The sequence below is a fragment of the Chiloscyllium punctatum genome, chromosome 26 (assembly GCF_047496795.1).
Source record: "Chiloscyllium punctatum isolate Juve2018m chromosome 26, sChiPun1.3, whole genome shotgun sequence".
Taxonomy (NCBI): Eukaryota; Metazoa; Chordata; class Chondrichthyes; order Orectolobiformes; family Hemiscylliidae; genus Chiloscyllium; species Chiloscyllium punctatum.
In genome coordinates this window covers 21,570,350-21,593,320 of record NC_092764.1, presented here as the reverse complement: position 1 = coordinate 21,593,320, position 22,971 = coordinate 21,570,350, and the positions used below count along the sequence as shown (strand labels likewise).

At 41.1% G+C, this 22,971-nt stretch overlaps 1 protein-coding gene across 2 annotated transcripts in view; it reads left to right on the top strand.

The window, feature by feature from the left end:
• The window catches only part of LOC140496319 (hepatocyte nuclear factor 4-beta-like), a 76,894-nt gene that overhangs the window by 38,660 nt on the left and 15,263 nt on the right, over window positions 1–22,971 (top strand). For both annotated transcript variants that reach the window (XM_072595928.1, XM_072595929.1), the window contains exons 3-6: window positions 3,555–3,649; window positions 12,113–12,219; window positions 16,299–16,454; window positions 17,402–17,489. In XM_072595928.1, the coding sequence (XP_072452029.1) occupies window positions 3,555–3,649; window positions 12,113–12,219; window positions 16,299–16,454; window positions 17,402–17,489 (446 nt within the window). The remainder of the gene's footprint in view (window positions 1–3,554; window positions 3,650–12,112; window positions 12,220–16,298; window positions 16,455–17,401; window positions 17,490–22,971) is intronic.

Sequence of the window (22,971 nt, the reverse complement as noted above, 5' to 3'; positions counted from 1 at the left end):
TTCTTAACAACCTTATTAAACTGCGTGGCAACTTTCAGGGATCATGGACACTGAGATCTCTCTGCTCATTAGGGTGGCATGTTGGGTCAGTGGTTAGCACTGCTGCTTCACAGCATCAGGGGCCTGGGTTCAATGCCTTGGGTGACTGTCTGTGTGGAGCTTGCACATTCGCTGCGTGGGTTTCCTTCGGATGCTCTGGTTTCCTCCCACAATCCAAAGATGTGCAGGCCAGGTTAATTGGCCACGCTAAATTGCTCATAGTGTTAGGTGCATTAGACAGGGGTAAAATGTAGGGGAATGGGTCAGTGTGGACTTGTTAGGTTAAAGGGCCTGTTTTCATATAGTAGGGAATCTAGCCTAAAAACAATCCACACTACCAGTATTCTGTATTCCTGTTACTCCTTCCAAAGTGAATCACCTCACACTTTTCTGCATTACACTCTATTTGCCACCTCTCTGCAGCTTATCTATGTCCCTTTGTTCACCAGTCCAGCGACTTCAATGCCATCCATAAATTTACTCACCATCCCTCTACACCCTCATCCAGGTCATTTGTAAAACTGATAAACAGCAGTGGCCCAAAACAGATCCTTGTGGTACACGACTAGTATTTGAACTCCAAGGATGAACATTTCCCATCAACTACCACCCTCTGTCTTCTTACAGCTAGCCAAATTCTGATCCAAACTACTAAATCACCCTCAATCCCACGCCTCTGTATTTTCTGCAATAGCCTACCATGGGGAACCTTATCAAATGCTTTACTGAAAATAGTGGTTGTATTATTGAACTAATAATTGAGAAGCCAAAGTTTGAATCCCACAACATAAAACAAATGATAATTGTGCTGGATAAGAACACAAGAGGTAGAGGAGTAGACCATTTCACCACATACATGTGCTTCTTTATTCAATATGATAATGACTAATATTGGGTTGCAACTCCATTTTCCTGCCTGCTCCCCATATAGCTTGATTCCTCCAGAGACCAGCAGTCTGTCTTTCCCAGCCCTAAACATATTCAAAAATGGTGTATCCACAGCCCTCTGTGGCATTCCAAAGGTTCCCAATTCTCCAGGTGAATCAATAGTCTCCTCATCTCATTTCTAAGTGATTGGCCCGTTGTCCTAAAACTACACCCCCTTGGTCTAGGTATCCCTAGACTCTCAGCCTTCTTAGCATCAAGTCCCTTCTGACTCTTTTACGTCTCAATTAAAACACCTCATTCTTTAAAGCCCAGGAAATATAGGGTGTGTTTACCCATCCTCGCATCATGTGATAACCCTCTCACCCCAGGAACCAATATAGTCTACCTTCGCTATACCTCCAAGAAACATCACACAGTATTCCAGATTTAATCTCATTGAAACCTTACACAAATGTAGAAAGACTTCTTTATTCCTTATTCCCTTTATAATAAAGGCCAACATGTTACTTGTCTTCCTGATTGCTTACCTGTGTGCTAACTTTTAGATTCCTTGTACGAAAACACCCAATGCTCTGAACACTTACAGTTATAAAATTCTTAACTTTGAAAATTTCAACTTTTAAAAATATTCTACTAATCTATTCTTATGAACAAAGTGAATAACATCATATTCCCCTGTATTATACATTTACCCACTTACTTTGCTGTAATTGGGTAATGACCAGAGTCAGGATTCTGGGCTTTCCCTGTGGTGTTGTGACCAATTTGTCCATCCTTGTGCAACATGAGATTTGAACACAGGGATAGCCCAAAAATCATGAAGCAAGGAGGTTTTTATTCCCACTTGCATTATGATATTATAAAAATGAAAGCTAAACAAGCAAATGTTTACATGAATGAAGCATGGTGTTAATACTTTATCAATGAACCCTTTGTCCACCTGCTTCTTCCTCCTATGGGGCCTCCTTCCAAAGAAGACACACTTTTCTTCCAGACTGGATCCATTCAACTGCTCCCGTGGCCGTCCCTCACCATCACAACCAGCTGCTGGAGATTCCATTACACATTTTCCTAATTGAAGTTTACGATTCTGTCAACTACAAGTAGTACACTGTGACCATTTGCCCAGCTGATGTGTGATTGGTAGGTTGGAGATAGTGAGAACTGCACATACTGGAGAGTCAGATAAAGAGTGACGCTGGAAAAAGCACAGCAGGTCAAGCAGCATCAGAGCAGAATGGGAGTCCACACTTCAGGTCAGAACATTTCATTGGATTAGTAGATTAAATTGTGCTGTGATAGCTTGCATGTTCAGTGGTGGCCATTTTCTTTTCTTGTATCACTAATCTGATCAAATGGTATGGGTTGGGGTGATATCTAGTATTTGCTTGAGAAGACCTCCTCAGCCTCTTACCTGTACTGGTGACTTCCAATAGATCCAGGCATATGGTGTGTCACCCACTTTGGAGTCTAAGTTGGTCAGGTCTCCAGGAGTCATATTATCAATAGCACATGTTGCTTCAATTGCAGCCTCCCAGCAGGTCTCCCTAGAACCGTTTTCCAGGGCCTCCCACTAGATGCGCTCTCTACATTCACAACACACGTCACCCCTAGATTCTGCATTGCTACCTGACTCTATTTCCATCAAGCTCTCACACATTGACATTTCAGGGCCTCAAGCAATTCTCCTTCCTCAGCGTAATGCTGTCTGAGGCCGACTCCCAGCTATTGTTATATCATTTGATGTAGGTTTGCTCACTGAGCTGCAAGGTTCATTTCCAGACATTTCATTACCCTACTAGGTAACATCTTCAGTGGGCCTCAGGCGAAGGAATGCTGACCCCATCTACCACCCCCTGAGAAAAGGAACCGGAAGTGACTTCATCACAGGAAATAACATTACCACAGGAAATGACATCACTAACCCAAAGAAACCCAAACATATGAATAGAAAGCAGGAATTTTCAGCATTGCTTCACCTGAGGCCCACTGAAGATGTTACCTAGTAAGGTAACGAAACATCTGGAAATGAGCCTTGCAGCTCAGCGAGCAAACCTACATCTAAAACTTCAATCTGAGCTACAAATCTTCTCAAAATCTGCTATTGTTATATCATATAGGTGTGGCTACCTGTGTCCAGCCAATGGAGGAGTCTGTGGGTTTCAGGGTCCCACATAGCCTATATCTTATTCTGATTTCAGAGGAAAACTTGGCACTGATTGGAAGGTCAATCCTGTGAGCATGCAATATTTTTCTTCTCATTGCTTCTTCTTTCTCGATGACATTCGAAACTTTATTTCTGATATTGTGCACAGCACACTGGGCATTCTGAGGTGTAGGCGAAAGTGAGGCCTGCAGATGCTGGAGATCAGAGTTGAGACTGTGGTGCTGGAAAAGCACAGCAGGTCAGATAGCATCCAAGGAGCAGGAAAAATGGAAGATGAAGGTCTTTTGCCTGAAATGTCGATATTCCTGCTCCTTGGATGCTGCCTCACCTGCTGTGCTTTTCCAGCACCACACTCTTGATTCTGAGATGTATTTTGAACCTTCTGCTACATTTTAGTGAGAGTATAATTAATAGGCCATATCAACAAGTGGAATAATTAATTTATCTCTCCTCACCAAAGGTTTAGCAGGCAGTGTGTGGTTGACAAGGACAAGAGGAACCAATGCAGATACTGCAGGCTCAAGAAGTGCTTCAGAGCTGGAATGAGAAAGGAAGGTAATAGCATTTGTCTGTTCAATTGCATTCTCCAGTTAGATCTATGCAAACAACATACTCCAGTATGTACGGCCAGGTGTTATAAAGATAGTTCATTTTTCTGACTGCTGTTCAAAAAAGATTAAGGGCATGATAATTTCATATTTCTTAAGTTTTTTTTTGAAAGATAAGATTTTGATAATCCCAAACACTGCTATTTAAATTTCACCTCCGGTTAATTTATGTATTACAAATGCTATCTTTAATCTTCCTTCTATATACAGTCTACAAATGCGCGTACAATGATTTGTAATGGTTTCAGTTGTGAAGTGCATTACTTTGCAGTATTATGAGGAAAAGTTTGACAGATCTATTATAAAACTGCAGGCACAATGGGCCTGAACAGCTCTCTTCTGCGCCCTGAAATCCTGTGATTCTGCAATCTTTTGCTACCTAACCTTATCATGACTGGACACTATGCAAATAAGGAAAGGGGATGGCCCAGTGGTATCATTGCTGGATTTGTTAATGCAGAGACTCAGCTAATGTTCTGAGGGCCCAGGTTCAAATTCTACCATGGCAGATGGTGGAATTTGAATTCAATAAAAATCTGAAATTTACCTTCCAAAGATGGCCATTGCTGATTGTCAGGAAGAACCCATCAGGTTCATGGATGAGTTTTAAGGAAGGAACCTGCCATCTTTACCTGGCATGGACTACATGTGACTCCAGACCCACAACAATGTAGCTGACTCTTAACTGCCATCTAGGCAATTAGGGATGGGCAGTAAATGTTGGACTGGCCAGTGTTGCTCACATCCTGTGAATGAATAAAAGAAAACACCTGAGTGCATTTGATTTTATACAATAATATTCTCAACCTAATGGAGTTTCCTCAATTAATCATTTAATTAGCTGTCTTGTTTGTTTTCAGAATATTGTAGTCACACTGATGCCTCATAGCTCTCACTTCGAACATTTGGATGAGAATATAAGATGGATGATGCCAAATAGTAGTTCAGGGTCTTTGGACAGAGTTATGACAGTGATGGCAAAAAGAGGAAATCTTATTTTACACAGCGAGTGGTTGGGACCTGTTATGTGCTGAAAAAAGGAAGCACATTCAATCATAGCTTTCAAAAGAGATTTGAATAATTATCTGAGGAGAGAACACAAAGTGCAGGACTATGGGGAGGAAATGGAAGAATGGAATTAGCTGGGTTATTCTTGCAGAAAGTTCACTTGGGCATAATAGGCTGAATAACCTCCTTTTGTCTTGTAACCGTTCTTTAATTATATGATTCCATAAACTGTAACAAAAAAACAGAGCACAGGAAAAGCATAGAACATAGAACACAGAACATGACAGGCGCAGTACAGACCCTTCGGCCCTCGATGTTGTGCCAACATGTGAAACCAATCTGAAACCCATCTTGCCTACACTATTCCATTATCATCCATATGCCAATCCAATGACCATTTAAATGCCCTTAAAGTTGGCGAGTCTACTACTGTTGCAGGCAGTTATAGAGATTAACAAAATATATATTCATCAAATGCAGTTTTGTCTAATAATCTCAGCAAAATCTATTTAATAGATTTTCATTACCTTTTGGTATTGTTGGATTGCTTATTGTGGCATTGAATTGATGTATTGCAGTTACCAAACTGTTCATCTTTTGGCCTAAGTTTCACATTTATTGGAAATTGTGGGAGACCTCAGCACTCCAGAAACAGTGCTTTGTGCATTGAAGATTGTGCAGAAAGCATCTTCAAATTGCTGGGATTACAGGTTGAAAATTCAGAGCTTTGTGTCATCTTGCTTCCTCACTGCAGCAACCTCACAATTTCAGATGAATTAAACAAAGCACTGTGGTGAAATCCCTTGCAGTTAGGCACTAAGGAGCAAGAAAAATAAATGTAATGAAAATGCAGATGTTAAGCTCGTCAATATATACTATAATAATTTTAGAATGTCCCACAGCTCTTTTCCTATCATGTGCTTGAGTGCTGGGATAATTTTTCAGGGGCATAGTGGCTCTCTGCTTTGTTACACAAGTTTTCGTGCAGGCTTGAACAAGAGGTATTGGCAGATTATACATGGAGAGCATTTGGCCAACCACATAAACCTTTATTGTTACTTATCCATGCTGGATGTGATTGCCCAACACAAACCACTGGATAGCAATCAGGAGCAGTGAACCTGTGGTTTTATGGTCACATCCATGCACTATTGTTCAAGACGGATTTGTTAAGGAGGAGGTATGGTCAAGAACTGTCTTAATGCTTGGACTTCTTTATAGCACTGTTTATTGCTTATAAAGACTAAGTACTACAATACATGACATTCAAAGATATACCAGGGTCTAAACTTACATTATTCAAACACTATTCCATAAACTGTACCACCAAATGCTAGCTCGTCTGCTCCATGTGCTTTTCTACACGTTTCTAATATTCATGTGGCTGATCTGCATACTTATGCATAGCTCTCCATGTGTTTCTCTTGTCATTCTTCCCACGCTCTGCAATTTGGACCTAGTGGGGAGTAGGCCTGTGATATCATTGATCCAAGATCTTAAAACTCTTACACAACAACTCAGGTCTATTTTTTCTTCCCTGCTCCAAATGCTGAGGCCAATCTGTTTGAAGGGTTGGGATCCAATCACCACAAACTGAACATTGTGTATAAAAACAGAGATCAGTGGATGCTGAAGATCTGAATCAAAAATGGAAATTGCTGGAGAAACTCAGTAGGTCTGAGGAGAGAAAGCAGAGTTATGATTCAGGTACAATGACCCTTCTTCAGGACTCTGCTTTCTCTCCACAAACGCTGCCAAACCTAGTGAGCTTCTCCAGCAATTTCTGCTTTTGTTTTTAATCGGCATAGCATGCTGCTACATTGAGATGTTCATTTTGCCACAAAGCCATCAGCTGGTTTGCATCTCTTCACTATCTTATTCATCATTTGGGCAGATCTTGATTTTGTATAATTATGTCAAGTGAGTGACAATGAATTGACAGGCTGTTTTACATTCCTTTCAATCTTTATTTCCATTGACGTAATCCCCTTTCTGCTTCAAAACAATTTGAAATTTTAAAGTCCTTTCTATAGATGGATACAAGTATGGAGATTAAGTTTTAAAACCATGAACATTAAACATTTGCCAAATATCTTTCTTGCACTTCGTAAACTCTAATTAATAAGGTTTAAGGATTCAATATCCTTTTACTGCTGCTCTTAATAAATCTGGCTGTCTTGAGAGTGAGATACAGTGGAATCTACAAAACTTACTTCTTTAGAGATTGCGTATGTACTAATTGCGCTATCCATTGGTTCAGGCCAGCTACACTTGCCAGTGATACACTTTTTTAAAAAGTCAGCAATCAGAAATAAAAGATGGAAATACAGCTTTCAAGAAGTTTTGATTTTGCCCATGTTGTAGAATCTAACCATAGTAAATGGATGTTTTTCATAGGACCAGATTCAACACGCCTTATTCTTAATCTACCACATGCAACAGAGTTTCACCACAAGCTCCAAAGGAGATCATATCAGACTCAAAACGTTAACTCTGCTTTCTCTCCACAGATGCTGCCAGACTTGCTGGGTTTCTCCAGCAACTTGTGGTTTTACTACCACCAGATTCTTTTCAGCTTTTTGTCACTTGGTATCTTCTAATGTTTGTCTTCAGTCTTTGAGAACTTAGTGTTACCATCATTAGTCCCTGCAAGGGGCCTAGTACCTGTCATAGGTAGCTGTCCCACGTCCCTGAAAAACATTGCACCAAGTTTCAGTTTGCAACTATCCTCAAAGGGAGGGCCATGATATTTTTATAGAGATTGGATTTCATTGAACCTATTTTGCACAGTCACAGAGTCATAGAGATTGGAAAGCACAGAAACAGACCCTTCGGTCCAACTGGCCCATACCAACCAGATATCCTAAATTAATCTAGCCCCATTTGCCAGCAGTTGATTCATAACACTCTAATCCCCTCCTATTCATATTATCATTAAGATGCCTCTTTAATGTTCTAATTGTACCAGCATCCATCGCCTCCTGGCAATCATTCCAAATACACACCACCCTCTGCGCGAAAAGTTTACCCCTTAAGTCCCTTTTAAATCTTTTCCCTTTTATCTCAAACTGATGCTGTCAAGTTTTGGGCTCCTTTACAGTGGGGAAAAGATCTTTACTATTCACCCTATCCATGAAAATCTTGGCAAAACAAATCCAACATCCATCCCAAGCTGTTTTGCACATCTTCTTTCTATTTACCTATCATAAAATAAATAAAGTGGATCTCATCATTTTTACAGAATGTGAAATCTGATGGATTCAGAGAAGTTACAGAGGAAATAATTTTTATCAACACCTGGTCTTATAAGAAAAACCCATAGCAGATTATAAATTGATAGTGTGCTCAGTGCAACCAGCTTTTAGGAAATAAAACAAGGACATTTCAGTGGAAGTAGGGATGACAATACCCAAAAGGAAGAGCCAGTAAAACATGTGTAGGACACATACTACTCAAAATTGTCTTTGTTCTTTAAGATGGAGGTACAATATGGTCATTTTGAAGTATTACAGCTTTTTGAATTTTTTTTCTGGTAGATAGGGATCTAAGTGGGGTGAGGTGAGGGAAGATGTAGGGGTGAACATGTTAGTGAGCATAAACACGTGCAGTAGGGAAGAAATGACCCTAAGTATGGCAGTGCAAAGGCAGTGGTCAGGAGGTTTCTAGTGAACATTACTCCCCCTAGTGGCGAAAGTCCATTGTACAAATATACACACACAAAATAAAGAGGCAAAGCAGGCAGTCGAGACTCCCAGGCTCAGAGCCCCACAGGCTGACTGAGAAATGAGAGATGTATGGGATTTGTAAATGGCACACAGGTCAAACACTCAAAAATATGTCACAATCCCTTAAAAAAACAGGAAAGTTTGGTCACCTTGAATGCATTGATACAGATTCTTGCAAAACTGCAGTTTGAAATTTACCAATTCATTAGTAATTTGAAAACCATTTGCCAAATGCCTCCATCAAGATATACCAAAAAGGGAGGAAGCTTTCCTGTGTCTGTTAGATGCTTTTAAAGTATGAGTTAGATATTAGAAGAGCTAATACAGACAGAAACTCTTCACCTATTAAAGGTACATGACTGATATTGATTTGTACTTGATACATGAGTATAACATTGAAATTAATTTCACATAAACCATTAAAAAGAAGATACAATGAATAACTCAAATATACAATGTGTTTAACAAACTCACATCTTTATTTGAAAGACAACCCCAGTTCTTTCTATAGCAATTGGAGATGTTAAGAAATATAGTAATCAAGATGTTTCAGTTGGTTTCCATCTGCTGGTAAATGTATGTAATGCAGGACTGCCCAACAAACAAAAGAGCCAAAATTGGAAATTGCCTGCTCATTAGAAATTTACAGTCCCCAAATGTGCTGTGTGAAAGTATGTTGTCCATGATTTTTGATTCATCACTTAACAAAAATAGTGTTGGCATATGGGTTACGAGAAAAGAGGATTGATGTTGGTGATGTGGGCCTTGTCAGCTCATGGAGAACCAACCGCAACCCAAGTCACCTTCTTTGGAGAAAGCCCCTTGAATGAGGAGTTCAACAGACTCTTAATTCACAATCTGCCAGGATTTTGTATCCTGGGTTTAAAATCCTCCTGCCAAATGCCTTTGGCCAATGAGAAGCAAGCATCACTCCATTGCCGGTTGGTGCTACCACAAAGTGGTGACTACTGTTGGTAATGTGCCAACAGGGAAAGGGGTGAAAAATGTGTTGCTGGAAAAGCGCAGCAGGTCAGGCAGCATCCAAGGAGCAGGAGAATCGACGTTTCGGGCATAAGCCTTTCTTCAGGAATGATTCCTGAAGAAGGGCTTATGCCCGAAACGTCGATTCTCCAGCTCCTTGGATGCTGCCTGACCTACTGCGCTTTTCCAGCAACACATTTTTCAGCTCTGATCTCCAGCATCTGCAGTCCTCACTTTCTCCCAACAGGAAAAGGGGTCCAATGAGGGAATCAGGCTGCAGGTGAGTAAGGTTAGGACAGGATTTGTAGGGAGGGGGTCCCTTGTCCCCTTACTGGGCACTGAATGCCTTAGAATGAAGGACCACCACAGCCATACACACCTACACCCTCCGCAACTCCCAAAGCCTAAACTGAATACCAGCAGTTGAGGCTTTGAAGTGGGCACTAACTATTGCCTACCTCAGGACTTCAATGAGTATCAGTCTTGATTGGATAGAAATGGGAGGATTTAAAGTGAAACACCACCCTCGTGTCCCATTAAATGCCCAGAGCCTGCAGACCATAGCTAGACGAACATTAAGTTCCATGCTAGGTGGAGCCTTGATTTAGGTATAAGTGTGAAATAAATGTTTGTGTTTCCATCTTGTTTCTTTCTAACTCAGAGGCAGTTCTACTTGTAATTATATAGCATCTTATATAAACCAAAAACATCTCAAAGAGCTCTACAGCAAAGATAATACTTTTGAAATGTCCTAATATAGGAAATGGAGCAACATAACAACAAGATCTCACAATTATGATTAGATAATCTATTCCTGTGGTGTGGGTAGAGGGATTAAGTATTGGCTGGAACACTAGGGAAAACTCCCCTGTTCTTCTTTAAAGTATCTTTAAAGTAATGCTGTGGAATCTCTGCATTCAATTATGACGGCATCCTATAAAAGTGAATTCCTTTGACAGTGCTACATTCCTTCAGCATAACAATAGGAGTATTGGCTTGGTTTACATGTTAAATGTTTTTGAGTGGGCTTGAACTCACAAATTTCTGACTCAGAAAACAGGATGCTACCCAACTGGTGATGTTCTTAAAATTTATGACTTCAAGGTCCAATTCCAGATATTTAAGTGCTTGAAGGGTGGCACAGTGACTCAGTGGTTAATGTTGCTGCCTCACTGTGCCAGGGACTTGGATTTGAATCCACCCTCAGCATCCTTCACCCTCTGTGTGGAATTTGCACATTGTCCCTGTGTCTGAGAGGATTTCCTCCGGGTGCTCTGGTTTCATCCCACCGTCCAAAGATATGCAGATTAGGTGGATTGGCTATGGTAAATGTCCAGGGATGTGCAGGCTAAGTGGATTTGCCATGGGAAATGCAGGATTACAGGGTTGGGGAGGAGGTGGGTCTGGGTGGGATGCTTTTTTTGGAGGGTCGATGTAGAATTGGTAGGTCAAATGGTCTGCTTCCACACTGTAGGGAATCAATGATTCTATCCAGGCTAACGCTTCAGTATGGTTTGGGGAAGTGGAAGCTTTGTGGTAATGTCACCACACGAATAATCCAGAGCCCAGAGTGAATACTCTACAAACATGATTTGTGGATGGTGGAAATTAATTTATAAATTTGAAATTAAATGCCTGTCTAATGGTGAACATGAAACCATTATCTGAAAACTCATCTGCTTTACAAATGTATTTTAGGGAAACAAATCTGCCACCCTTGATTGGCATATATTTAACAATGTGGTTGACTCTGAAATGCTCTGGCAAGGCACTCCAGTTGTATCAAGGTGCTGCAAACTCTCTCCCATGTACAGCAATGGTTCAGGAAGGCTGACCACCATTTTTCCAAGAGCATTTAGGGATTAGGTCACAGAGTTGTACAGCACAGAAACAGATCCTCGATCCAATTCATTCATGCCGACCAAATATCTTAAACTAATCCAGTCCCATTTGCCAGTATTTGGCCCATATCCCTCTAAACCCTTCTTATTCATATACCCATCCAGATGCCTTTTAAATGTTGTTATTGTACCAGTCTCCATTATTTCCTCTGACAGCTCAATCCATATAGACATTTTCCTCTGCATGAAAAGGTTGCCCCTTAGGTCCCTAATAAATCTTTCCCCTCTCATCTTAAATCCAAGCCCTCTAGTTGTGGACTCACCTACCTTTGGAAAAAGACCTTGGCTATTCACCTTATTCAAGACCCCCATAATTTTAGAAACCTTTGTAAAGTCACCACTCAGCCTCTAATGGATGGGTAATATATTTTTGCCCAGCCAGTGACACCCTCATCTTAATTTTTCTTTAATGTATGGCTGCAATCATTCAGCCAAAGCATTGGATAAGATATTGAACTGAGGTGTTGGCTCTATTTGAGGATGAGCAAGAGAATTCTCCTATTGTCACCTAATGCTACTAAACATATATCACCCCGTCTTCTATTCCATTAGTATTTGTGGGACTGTATGTGAAAATTGATTGCTACATTTTATACAACAGTGACAAAACTTCAAAAACTTCCATGGGTGTAAAGTAATTTGGGATTTCCTGCGATCATAAAAGGTGCTATGGAAATGAAAGTTGATTCTTGCTACTAAATTACTGGAAACAAAAAGTTTTAGGGAGAGATGTATAAGTTAAATTTAGAGCATTGGATACAGGTGATTTAACATGTAATTTTATATTTTGCAAAGCTGTACAGAATGAAAGGGACAGAATCAGCATTCGCAGAACCAGCTATGAAGATATTGGCTCTCTTTCCATTGCTACACTGATCCAAGCAGAAGCAATGGCTAGGCAGGTAACTTCACCAAAACAAGTTAACATACAGGTAGTCAAAGCTGTTTAATGATATCATACGCATTTTTAATCAATAAAAAATGTAAGTGAACAATTATTTTCAATATTGTTATGTCCAGAAAAATAGTTCACTTAGTGCATTTGACAAAATTAATTAGGTCATGTGTTTTCATCAGGTATGTCAATGGAAGCCACCCAGTTTGTCATCTTACCTCAGAACCAGAAGATGTGGGTTCAAATCCTCTCTAGGGACTTGAGCACAAATATCAAAGATGGTAATCCTTCAGTCCTAGATTGGAGTGGTGCACTTTCAGAGGTGCTGCCTTTTGGATACCATGTTAAATAAAGGCCCTTCCCATGACATGGTCTTCAAGAAGAGCAGGGAATTTATCTCTGCATCCTGGTTAATTCTTATCCCTCAGTCAACATCTCTAGGAATTCTTATTGAGTTAGTAGTGCATTGCAGCTCTGGAAGTGGAGACAGGAGTAAGGCTTGCTGTGTACAAATTGAATACTGTGACTCTGATTTTGGTTACTGCAGTGGCAGCTAGAGTTGGCAAATTTCTCGTCTTGCAGGACCCATTCAGTAAAAGGTGCCCATTGACACCAGAACTAAATGCCAGGAGGGAATGGGCCAGTGCCAAGGCAGATTGGGTCATGACAATTCTCTGACCTTCCAGAGTGTTTCCATTTACTTCCTATGTTTTGAGTTAAGGCCCTTGAACAGCCAAATTGGGACATCCGTAGAATCCCTACTGTGTGGAAACAGCCCATTCAGCCCAACAACTCCCTACCAACTCTTCAAAGAACATCCCACCCAGACACCCCCTCTCCCCCCACCACCTTATCCCTGCAACACTCCATTTCACATGGATAATTCTCTGGCCCTCTCTGAACTCAGCACTAAATGTAAGTGGGCCAGCTGAGTTTGCATATACACTCTTGTCTTCCATACAAAATGAAACCCACTCTTTCTTACCATATAACAGTGACTACAAAAGTACACTCCTCGAATAAAATCCCTACAGTGTGGAAGCAGGCCATTCAGCCCACACCAATCTTCCAAATAACATCCCACCGAGACTCAAACCCATCCATTTCCCACAGCCAGTTGACCTCACCTGCACATCCCTCCACAATATGGGCAATTTAGCATCACTAACACATCTTTGGACTGGAGGAGGAAACCCATGCAGAGAATGTGCAAACTCCACATAGACAGTCACTCAGGGCTAGAATCAAATCCAGGTTTCTGGTGTTATGAGGCAACAGCACTAACCACTGAGCCACCTTACTACTCAAGCAAGAGGAAGGGAATTCTTCTATTGTCATCCAACTAAAAATATATCAACTGCAATGTCTTTTGCTTCCTGTCAAATTACACCATCCAGCTAATGTTGGGGTAGTTTCTAATTGTATTTTGTCAGTCGTTTCCCTTACAGAGGGAATCTGTGTGGTTTTTAATGACTCCCCTTCCAATATTTAAAAACAAATGTGAAACACATCAGGGCATCTAGATACCATATATTTTCTTTTTGTCAGACACTTAAAATGGTGATATATCTAGCACTTGTGCTGTATTTGTTTTTACAAGCAGTTAGAGTGCTCTAAAGGTTGTGACAGCCATTGAGTTACTTCGTCACCAGTAACCTGTCAGAGTGGATTGCTGAAGTGGCAATATTTTTAAAAGAATGAGAGGCTGATAGAAAATATAGTAGTCATAAAGGTGAAAGGGCTAGAGTAAACCGTGTGATGAGAGAAGAGGTTCTACTGATGCAGAAATATATGCAACTGCACAATACTGAAAGGTAATGCAATGGTTCTGTATTATCTTGTGATCATTGTCAGCTAATTTTGGGCAGCTTCTTTTTTGCACTTTATCAGCCATTTCCATTACAGAAGGAATCTGCTGTGGTTTTCAGTCACTATCCTTCCAGTAATAAGCCCAGGCTGAGTTTCATGGCATTAGCATTAACTACTCTTCTATTTTCAGTTATCCTTTCATCCCTGTTTTGTGTCACCTAATGCTCTTTTATATGGTTTATAGGAAAAATTTAAATATGAGCTTGTTATGAGAGAGGGTAAAATATTTATTTAGGATTTAATGAAAGTGTGAAGAGTAAAGGTAATTTAGAAAATTAATATTAAATACAATAACTAACTGTCAAAATAACGAAGATACTGCATGTAGTCCTAGAGAGGCAAACTCTGTCCAAAGCTGGCTCTTTCATCCATGCTATCAGCGTGGATTTAATTATGATGTACAAAGCACATGTCTTGTGTTGCTGCTCACCAACAATAAGAGTGAAATGTTGAACTGAGATAGTTGCTGGTGGTTCAGTGCTATCATTCTCAGATACCTTCATCATTTCTTTTGTTGGAAAGAGCAAACAATGTCCATCATTAGCAGCTAAGATTGCTTTTGGATGCTTGCGGTTAGGTTCATGCAAAATTAAACATTGCTTAACATCTTAGAATAATAAATTACCTCTCATTTATTAAACACAATATTGTATTAAAGGTATATAAAAAGTATTTATCTGTAGGAATCATACCAAATATTGCAGCTTAAAGTGTTTTCATTCATCTAGCTCTATTCAATTAATGTTAGTATATCAATCCCGCAGTGGGTAAGTGATGGCATAGTGCTAATATCACTAGGGAAATTATCCAGAGACCCCATACTAATGCTCTGGGTATACAGTTTCAAACTCTACCATAGCAGATAGTGAAATTTGAGTTCAACTTTTAAAACAAAGGACTAGTCTAATGGTGACCATGTGAACATTGTCAATTGTCATTTATTTTTAAAAAAGTCTTATTTAATAATGCACTTTAGGGAAGGGAATCTGCTCTGTTACCTGTCGTGGCTCCAGTTCCACAGTAATATAGTTAACACTAACTGCCCTCTGGACAATTGATGCTGGGTTAGCCAGCTGAGGCCCACATTAACAATTTTTGAAAATAGCGATTCGAGGCGTAGTAGTCTGGGTTCAAGTCCTACTTGCTTCAGAGGTGTGTGAAAATATGTCTGAATGGGTTGACTCACAGTATCTATAAATACAACCGACCACACATGATAGCACCTCATTTAGACTGTATGACCTCTGTTACTTCTGCATAGGATATATCATTTGTTATGCAGTAGACACAAGAAACCTGAGCATACTTTGCAAATGTGACATTGATATTCTGCCTTAGTATCTGTGATTATTTCTCTGTGCTTGTTTTAATTAGCTACAAGACAAAAACTGATTATAATTGCTTCATAGCATAATGTTACCTAGCTATCTCCTCAGTTCCTTCCTAACAACCCTCCTTTGCAGTTCCTCTGAATCACTCAGTATTTCCCCAACTTCTCTCAATCTCTCCAAGGACACATCCTTTCACATCGTACAGGACAGCTGCAAAGAAATTATTTACATGGTTTTGGTTTTCTTCATTTATGGGATGCACATCACTGGCTGGGCCAATATTGATTACCTATCCCTAGATGCCTTTCAAAAAGTGGTAATAAGTTGCTTTCTCAAACCAAAGATTGCAGCTATTAAAGACTCCTTACTATGTTGCACTTCTGTTCATTACATACCTAGCTGACCATTAAACTGGTTACAGATTTTCCACTTCTCCTTGTCTGATTGAATCTTCTAAATGTACATATCTCTAGAAGATTACTGGTTTAACAATAGTCAAAAAGCCTTTTTGTTATAAAACAGCCTAATCAACAGTAATAGGACAGTAGTAGGGCTCCTGAACTTAATTCCATGTGATCAATTTCATTTGACTGTCTGCATTATTTAGCTCAAAATACAGCTCTATTTTGATCTGTAAATGAAGAAAGGTTCCTTGACAATTAGAACTCATCAGTGACCTGATCTATTTAACTCTTTCTGATATCATAGAAATGCCCTTTTTATTCTTGACACCTCACTTCAATGGTTTGGCTAAAGTTATGAACTCACTAAGATTAGTGCAGGTATAAAACTGTGGATGCGCCAAATTCATATATGATGAATAAAAACCTACTTACATATCTCTTCAAATTCAAATAACTGAATGACTTTGTTTCTCCAATGGTAGATGTCTGGTTTCAGTCCTGTTCATCACGCTGACATTGCAATGAAGAAGATCGCAACGATCAACGATGTCAGTGAATCCATGAAACAGCAGCTGCTTGTTTTAGTCGAATGGGCAAAATCTATCCCAGCATTCTGCGAATTGCTATTGGATGACCAGGTCAGTGAAAGGCATGACAAATAGAAAACACATTATTCTTGTTAAAAAAATTCCTAAATGTATATATTTTATGCTACCTAGCTGAGTTGACAGTTAATGCACTATACATCTTTCACATTGAACAAGCATAGTCATTAAACTAAGTGTGATCCATGTGAGAGATAATGCAAGATATTTTGTATACGTGTTTGAGTGGTACCTTGAAAATGTTTGGCTATGTATCTAATGACTCTCTACATGATAAGTAATAATTTTGATTAAAATGATTGCTGTTAAACGTTTTGATGGTAGAATGCGTAATTGCAATAAATACCCCATCAGCTGACTTGAAGTTGAAAATATTTAGTAAGTTGTGAAGATGGGGACAGGATGGAACAAAGAGACAGAGATAAATTATGCGAGTAAGCAATACTGACAGCTGAAGTTAATGTGGGATCATCCACTTGGTATCTTGGGAAAGCAAATGAAAATCTGTTCTTAATGATACATGGGGGGTCAAGAATGATATTGCAGTGAATGAGGCTGTGTATTCTGGTGAAGAAATCAATAAAACTACAAGCACCAAGTATTATCAAGCAAGCCAATGGACTGCTAACATTCGCCTCAATGGACTGTAATACAGACTGAAGGAACTGATGTTTCAGTTGTTTAAAGCCTTAGTCAGACACCTTTCAGTTTTGGGTACTGTACCTCTGCAGATACTATTGATCATGGCAGAGATACAATGTAGATTCACAAAACTGCAACTGGAATTCAAAGGATTACATTATGAAGAGAGGTTGCATGGAGTTGCATGAAGCATCACTGGGAAGACAACAGTATCTAAAGATTTGGAACAATGGGAAATAAATTAGGTTGAGATACAAATTCGTTACAATGTTAGAATTGGTTGCTGAATGGAATACTTATATTCCAATGATCTTATCACTGTCTGTTTATTTCTATAGGTTGCATTACTTAGAGCCCATGCAGGGGAACATTTGCTGTTGGGTCTGGCCAAACGTTCAATACCTTACAAGGACATCCTCTTGTTAGGTAATGATTGTTGTATTTAATATTGCAAGAGGATAACAATTTTCAAACTATTTTGGCTTATTGTTTGATAACATTTAAGACCACCCAAGTGCATTGCCAAGATGTCTTCTTTACTCTACAGCATGAAAACTAAAGAAAACATTTGAAAGGAACACTTAATGAACTGTAGCTTCTAGCTGGAGTTCCATATGTACCTCACTGATTTATCTATGCTCTGACTAGACCATATTGTTCCACTCAAAAACTGAAGTCTTCTCCATGACAGTGTGTATGACATTGCATTTGTAATATTTTGAAAATATTAGGTTGTAATTTATTTTCAGTGCTCCAGTGTTGTAATTTAAGGATAGATAATTAGGGTTATCCCTTTGACGTAAATCTCACATCAATATCCGGAATATTACAGTTTCTCTATGTTTTTTACTCCATTACTTCATTCCACCAGTAATTACAGTGACATTTTCAGGCACTGTAAAGAGATACTTAATTATCTATTAACTATTCATGAAGGAGTTAAAAAACAATTATGCCATTTGACCATTTGTAAAGTATCAATGTTGTTTACTGAATAGTGTATTGGGTATTTTAAGTGAGAATCTAACTCTAAGGGCCATCTAGTTAGCTGTAAATTAATTTAATAGAAATTTATTTTTAATTAAATAGTAGCTAGAGGGTAAAAATGGCAGTCAGCAGGGTAATATGCTTCTCCTGAGGAATGTGGGAAATCAGAGACAGTTTGAACGTTCCTAACAACTACACCTGCAGGAAGTGTGTCCAATTAGAGCGGCACAGCGGCCCAGTGGTTAGTACTGTTGCCTCACAGCACCAGGGGACCTGGGTTCAATCCCTGCCTCAGGCGACTATCTGTGTGGAGTTTGCACATTCTCCCTGTGTCTGCGTGGGGTTTGCTCCGGTTTCCTCCCACAGTTCAAAGATGTGCAAGTCAGGTGAATTGGCCATGCTAAATTGCCCATAGTGTTAGGTGCATTAGTCAGAGGAAAATGGGACTGGGTGGGTTCCTCTCCAGAGGGTCAGTGTGGACTTGTTGGGCTGAAGGGCCTGTTTTCACACTGTAGGGAATCTAATGTAATCAATTCAAGCTCCTGACAGATTGTATGAATGTATTAGAGCAGCACACTTAGGGACATGCAGGAGGCATAAAGAGTCATAGACAGGAGTTTTACAGATGTGGTCACACTCAAGGTTCAGCTAAAAAAGATGGGTAACCACTAGAAGGGACATATACTGGATTAGTGGTGCTGGAAGAGCACAGCAGTTCAGGCAGCATCCAACAAGCAGCGAAATCAACGTTTCGGGCAAAAGCCCTTCATCAGGAATAAAGGCAGTGAGCCTGAAGCATGGAGAGATAAGCTAGAGGAGGGTGGGGGTGGGGAGAGAGTAGCAGAGAGTACAATGGGTGAGTGGGGGAGGAGATGAAGGTGATAGGTCAAGGAGGAGAGGGTGGAGTGGATAGGTGGAAAAGAAGATAGGCAGGTTGGACAAGTCAAGGAGACAGTAACTGAGCTGGAAGTTTGAAACTAGGACGAGGTGGGGGAAGGGGAAATGAGGAAGCTGTTGAAGTCCACATTGATGCCCTGGGGTTGAAGTGTTCCGAGGCGGAAGATGAGGCGTTCTTCCTCCAGGCGTCTGGTGGTGAGGGAGCGGCGGTGAAGGAGGCCCAGGACCTCCATGTCCTCGGCAGAGTGGGAGGGGGAGTTGAAATGTTGGGCCACGGGGCGGTTTAGTTGATTGGTGCGGGTGTCTCGGAGATGTTCCCTAAAGCGCTCTGCTAGGAGGCGCCCAGTCTCCCCAATGTAGAGGAGACCACATCGGGAGCAACGGATACAATAAATGATATTGGTGGATGTGCAGGTGAAACTTTGATGGATGTGGAAGGCTCCTTTAGGGCCTTGGATAGAGGTGAGGGAGGAGGTGTGGGCACAGGTTTTACAGTTCCTGCGGTGGCAGGGGAAAGTGCCTGAATGGGAGAGTGGGTCGTAGGGGGGTGTGGACCTGACCAGGTAGTCACGGAGGGAACGGTCTTTGTGGAAGGCGGAAAGGGGTGGGGAGGGAAATATATCCCTGGTGGTGGGGTCTTTTTGGAGGTGGCGGAAATGTCGGTGGATGATTTGGTTGATGTGAAGGTTTGTAGGGTGGAAGGTGAGCACCAGGGGCGTTCTGTCCTTGTTACGGTTGGAGGGGTGGGGTCTGAGGGCGGAGGTGCGGGATGTGGACGAGATGCGTTGGAGGGCATCTTTAACCACGTGGGAAGGTGCCCTCCAATGCATCTCGTCCACATCCCGCACCTCCGCTCTCAGACCCCACCCCTCCAACCGTAACAAGGACAGAACGCCCCTGGTGCTCACCTTCCACCCTACAAACCTTCGCATCAACCAAATCATCCACCGACATTTCCGCCACCTCCAAAAAGACCCCACCACCAGGGATATATTTCCCTCCCCACCCCTTTCCACCTTCCGCAAAGACCGTTCCCTCCGTGACTACCTGGTCAGGTCCACACCCCCCTACGACCCACCCTCCCATTCTGGCACTTTCCCCTGCCACCGCAGGAACTGTAAAACCTGTGCCCACACCTCCTCCCTCACCTCTATCCAAGGCCCTAAAGGAGCCTTCCACATCCATCAAAGTTTCACCTGCACATCCACCAATATCATTTATTGTATCCGTTGCTCCCGATGTGGTCTCCTCTACATTGGGGAGACTGGGCGCCTCCTAGCAGAGCGCTTTAGGGAACATCTCCGAGACACCCGCACCAATCAACTAAACCGCCCCGTGGCCCAACATTTCAACTCCCCCTCCCACTCTGCCGAGGACATGGAGGTCCTGGGCCTCCTTCACCGCCGCTCCCTCACCACCAGACGCCTGGAGGAAGAACGCCTCATCTTCCGCCTCGGAACACTTCAACCCCAGGGCATCAATGTGGACTTCAACAGCTTCCTCATTTCCCCTTCCCCCACCTCGTCCTAGTTTCAAACTTCCAGCTCAGTTACTGTCTCCTTGACTTGTCCAACCTGCCTATCTTCTTTTCCACCTATCCACTCCACCCTCTCCTCCTTGACCTATCACCTTCATCTCCTCCCCCACTCACCCATTGTACTCTATGCTACTCTCTCCCCACCCCCACCCTCCTCTAGCTTATCTCTCCATGCTTCAGGCTCACTGCCTTTATTCCTGATGAAGGGCTTTTGCCCGAAACGTTGATTTCGCTGCTTGTTGGATGCTGCCTGAACTGCTGTGCTCTTCCAGCACCACTAATCCAGTATTTGGTTTTCAGCATCTGCAATCATTGTTTTTACCTACTAGAAGGGACAGGCAGGCAGTGCAGGAGAACCTGTGGCTAACGCCCTCCCAATAAATATACTGTTTTAGATACTGTGTGGAGGGCATTGTCTACCAGGCAATGTGAAAATGAAGGATAATAATGACAAGATTCGTAAGCCTTGGATGACAAGCGAAACTGAGAGCTTAGTCAAAATGAAAAATAAGGCAGCAGTAAGGTTAGAGAACTGAAGACAGACAAAGCACTCAAAGAATAGAAAGAAAGCAGGGAAGAACTTAAACAAGGAGTTGGCGGCCATGAAATATCCTTAGCAAACAGGATAAAGGAAAATCCCAAGACACTTACGCATTTATAAGTAGCAAGAGGGTAGCTGGGGAAAAGGTAAGTCCCCTCAAGGACAAAGGAATTTATGCAAGGAACCAGAGGAAGTGGGTAAGGTGCTTAATGAATACTTTACATTGGAATTCGCAAAGGAGGAGGACTTGGTAGATGTTGAATTTAGAAAGGGATATGTTGATATTCCAGGGTTCGACAATATAAAAAAGGATGGGGAGATTTTGTCTTACAAACATGACTGAGTTTTTTGAGGGAATGACAAAGTACATTGATGTGAGCAGAGCAGTGGATGTTGTCTATGTGGACTTTAGTAAGGCCTCTGACAATGTCTCTCATGATACCAAAGGTGAAGTCACGTAGGATCTGTGATGAGCTGGCAAGGTGGACATAGAACTGGTTTAGCCATAGAAAACAGAGAATAGTGGTGGAAAGGTGTTTCTGACTGGAAATCTGTGACCAGTGGTGTTCCTCAGGTACTGGTGCTGGGACCCCTGTTGCTTGTATTTATAAATGATTTGGAGGAGAATGTATGTGGCCTGATTAGTATGTCCACAGAGGACACAAAGATTGGGAGAGTTGCAAAAGGTAAGGATTGCCAAAGGATACGGCAGAACATAGATAGGCTGAAGACTTGGGCAGAGAAAAGGCAGATGGAATTTAATCTGGATGACTGTGAGGTATTGCAGATTCTAAGAGCTAATACTGGAAGGAAATGCCCAGTAAATAGCAGAACCCTTAGTAGCATCAACAGAGGAATCTAGGCTTACAGATCTACAATTGCCTGAAAGTGGCAACAAAAGTGGATAAGATGTTCTTGAAATCATAAGGCATGCTTGCCTTCACTGGGTTGAGGCATACAGTATAAAAATTGATAAGTCATGTTGCAGTTTCTTGAACTTTAGTTAGGCCACATTTGGAATATTGTGTATAATTCTGGCCACCACACTACTGGAAAGATGTGGAAGCTTTTGAGAGGTACAGGAAAAGTTTACCAGATGTTGCCCAGTTTGGAGGGTGTTGTGGGCAAATCAGCACAAGTTACCTTTAATTCAGCTACTGAATAAGAAATGTTAAAGCCAACCAAGTACTGAAACAATGATTTATATTTTATTGCATGTAGCAACCAAAATAAGAGTCCCCAAGTAAACAAGTTAAACCTCACAACTCAATTTGGCTATTATATGATTTAATGGCGGAATTTAACTAAGATTCCACCTAACAATGTCAGTCTCAGGATGTCTAGAGCACGATCTTTGTGCTGTGTTGTTCTTTGAAGTTCGGCTGAAGGAGAGTTCTGGTGTTGGATTCTTATATCATATAGTTGTCCTTCAGGTCTATGTTGTGATATTATTAATGATTCTTCAGATTGTTTCATCCAAATTATTGACTCCTCCTGTGAAACCATCAAGTCTGCAGCTTGCCTTCTTATCAAGGAATGTTTCTTGTTACATTTGGCCTTAACTCTCTGAAATGACAGCTCTCCTGTAATTAACTCCTTAAAGTTATTCTGCAGAGCAATTAGTTGTCCTTGTGGCATGAGGCAGCCATTCATAAAGCAACTGATAGAACCATTTTGTTGCTGTAGCTTTGACTCCCTCTTCTCCCAGACATGGCTAATTACTTTCAATCCCCTGTATAAGTTTGTCCTTGTCCCCTAATACAGTAAACTTTATTTTAACCGACACCTTATAAATTGGCACTCTCAATAAGCAGGTAAAAATTATATTCCTTAAATACCACAGGTCTACTGTAGTATTGTGACCTCCTTAGTATCCAAGTAGTCAGATCAGGATGCGAGTGAAAAGGCTCTCTGTCAATAAGTTTTATTTAAGGCAAAGTTGCATT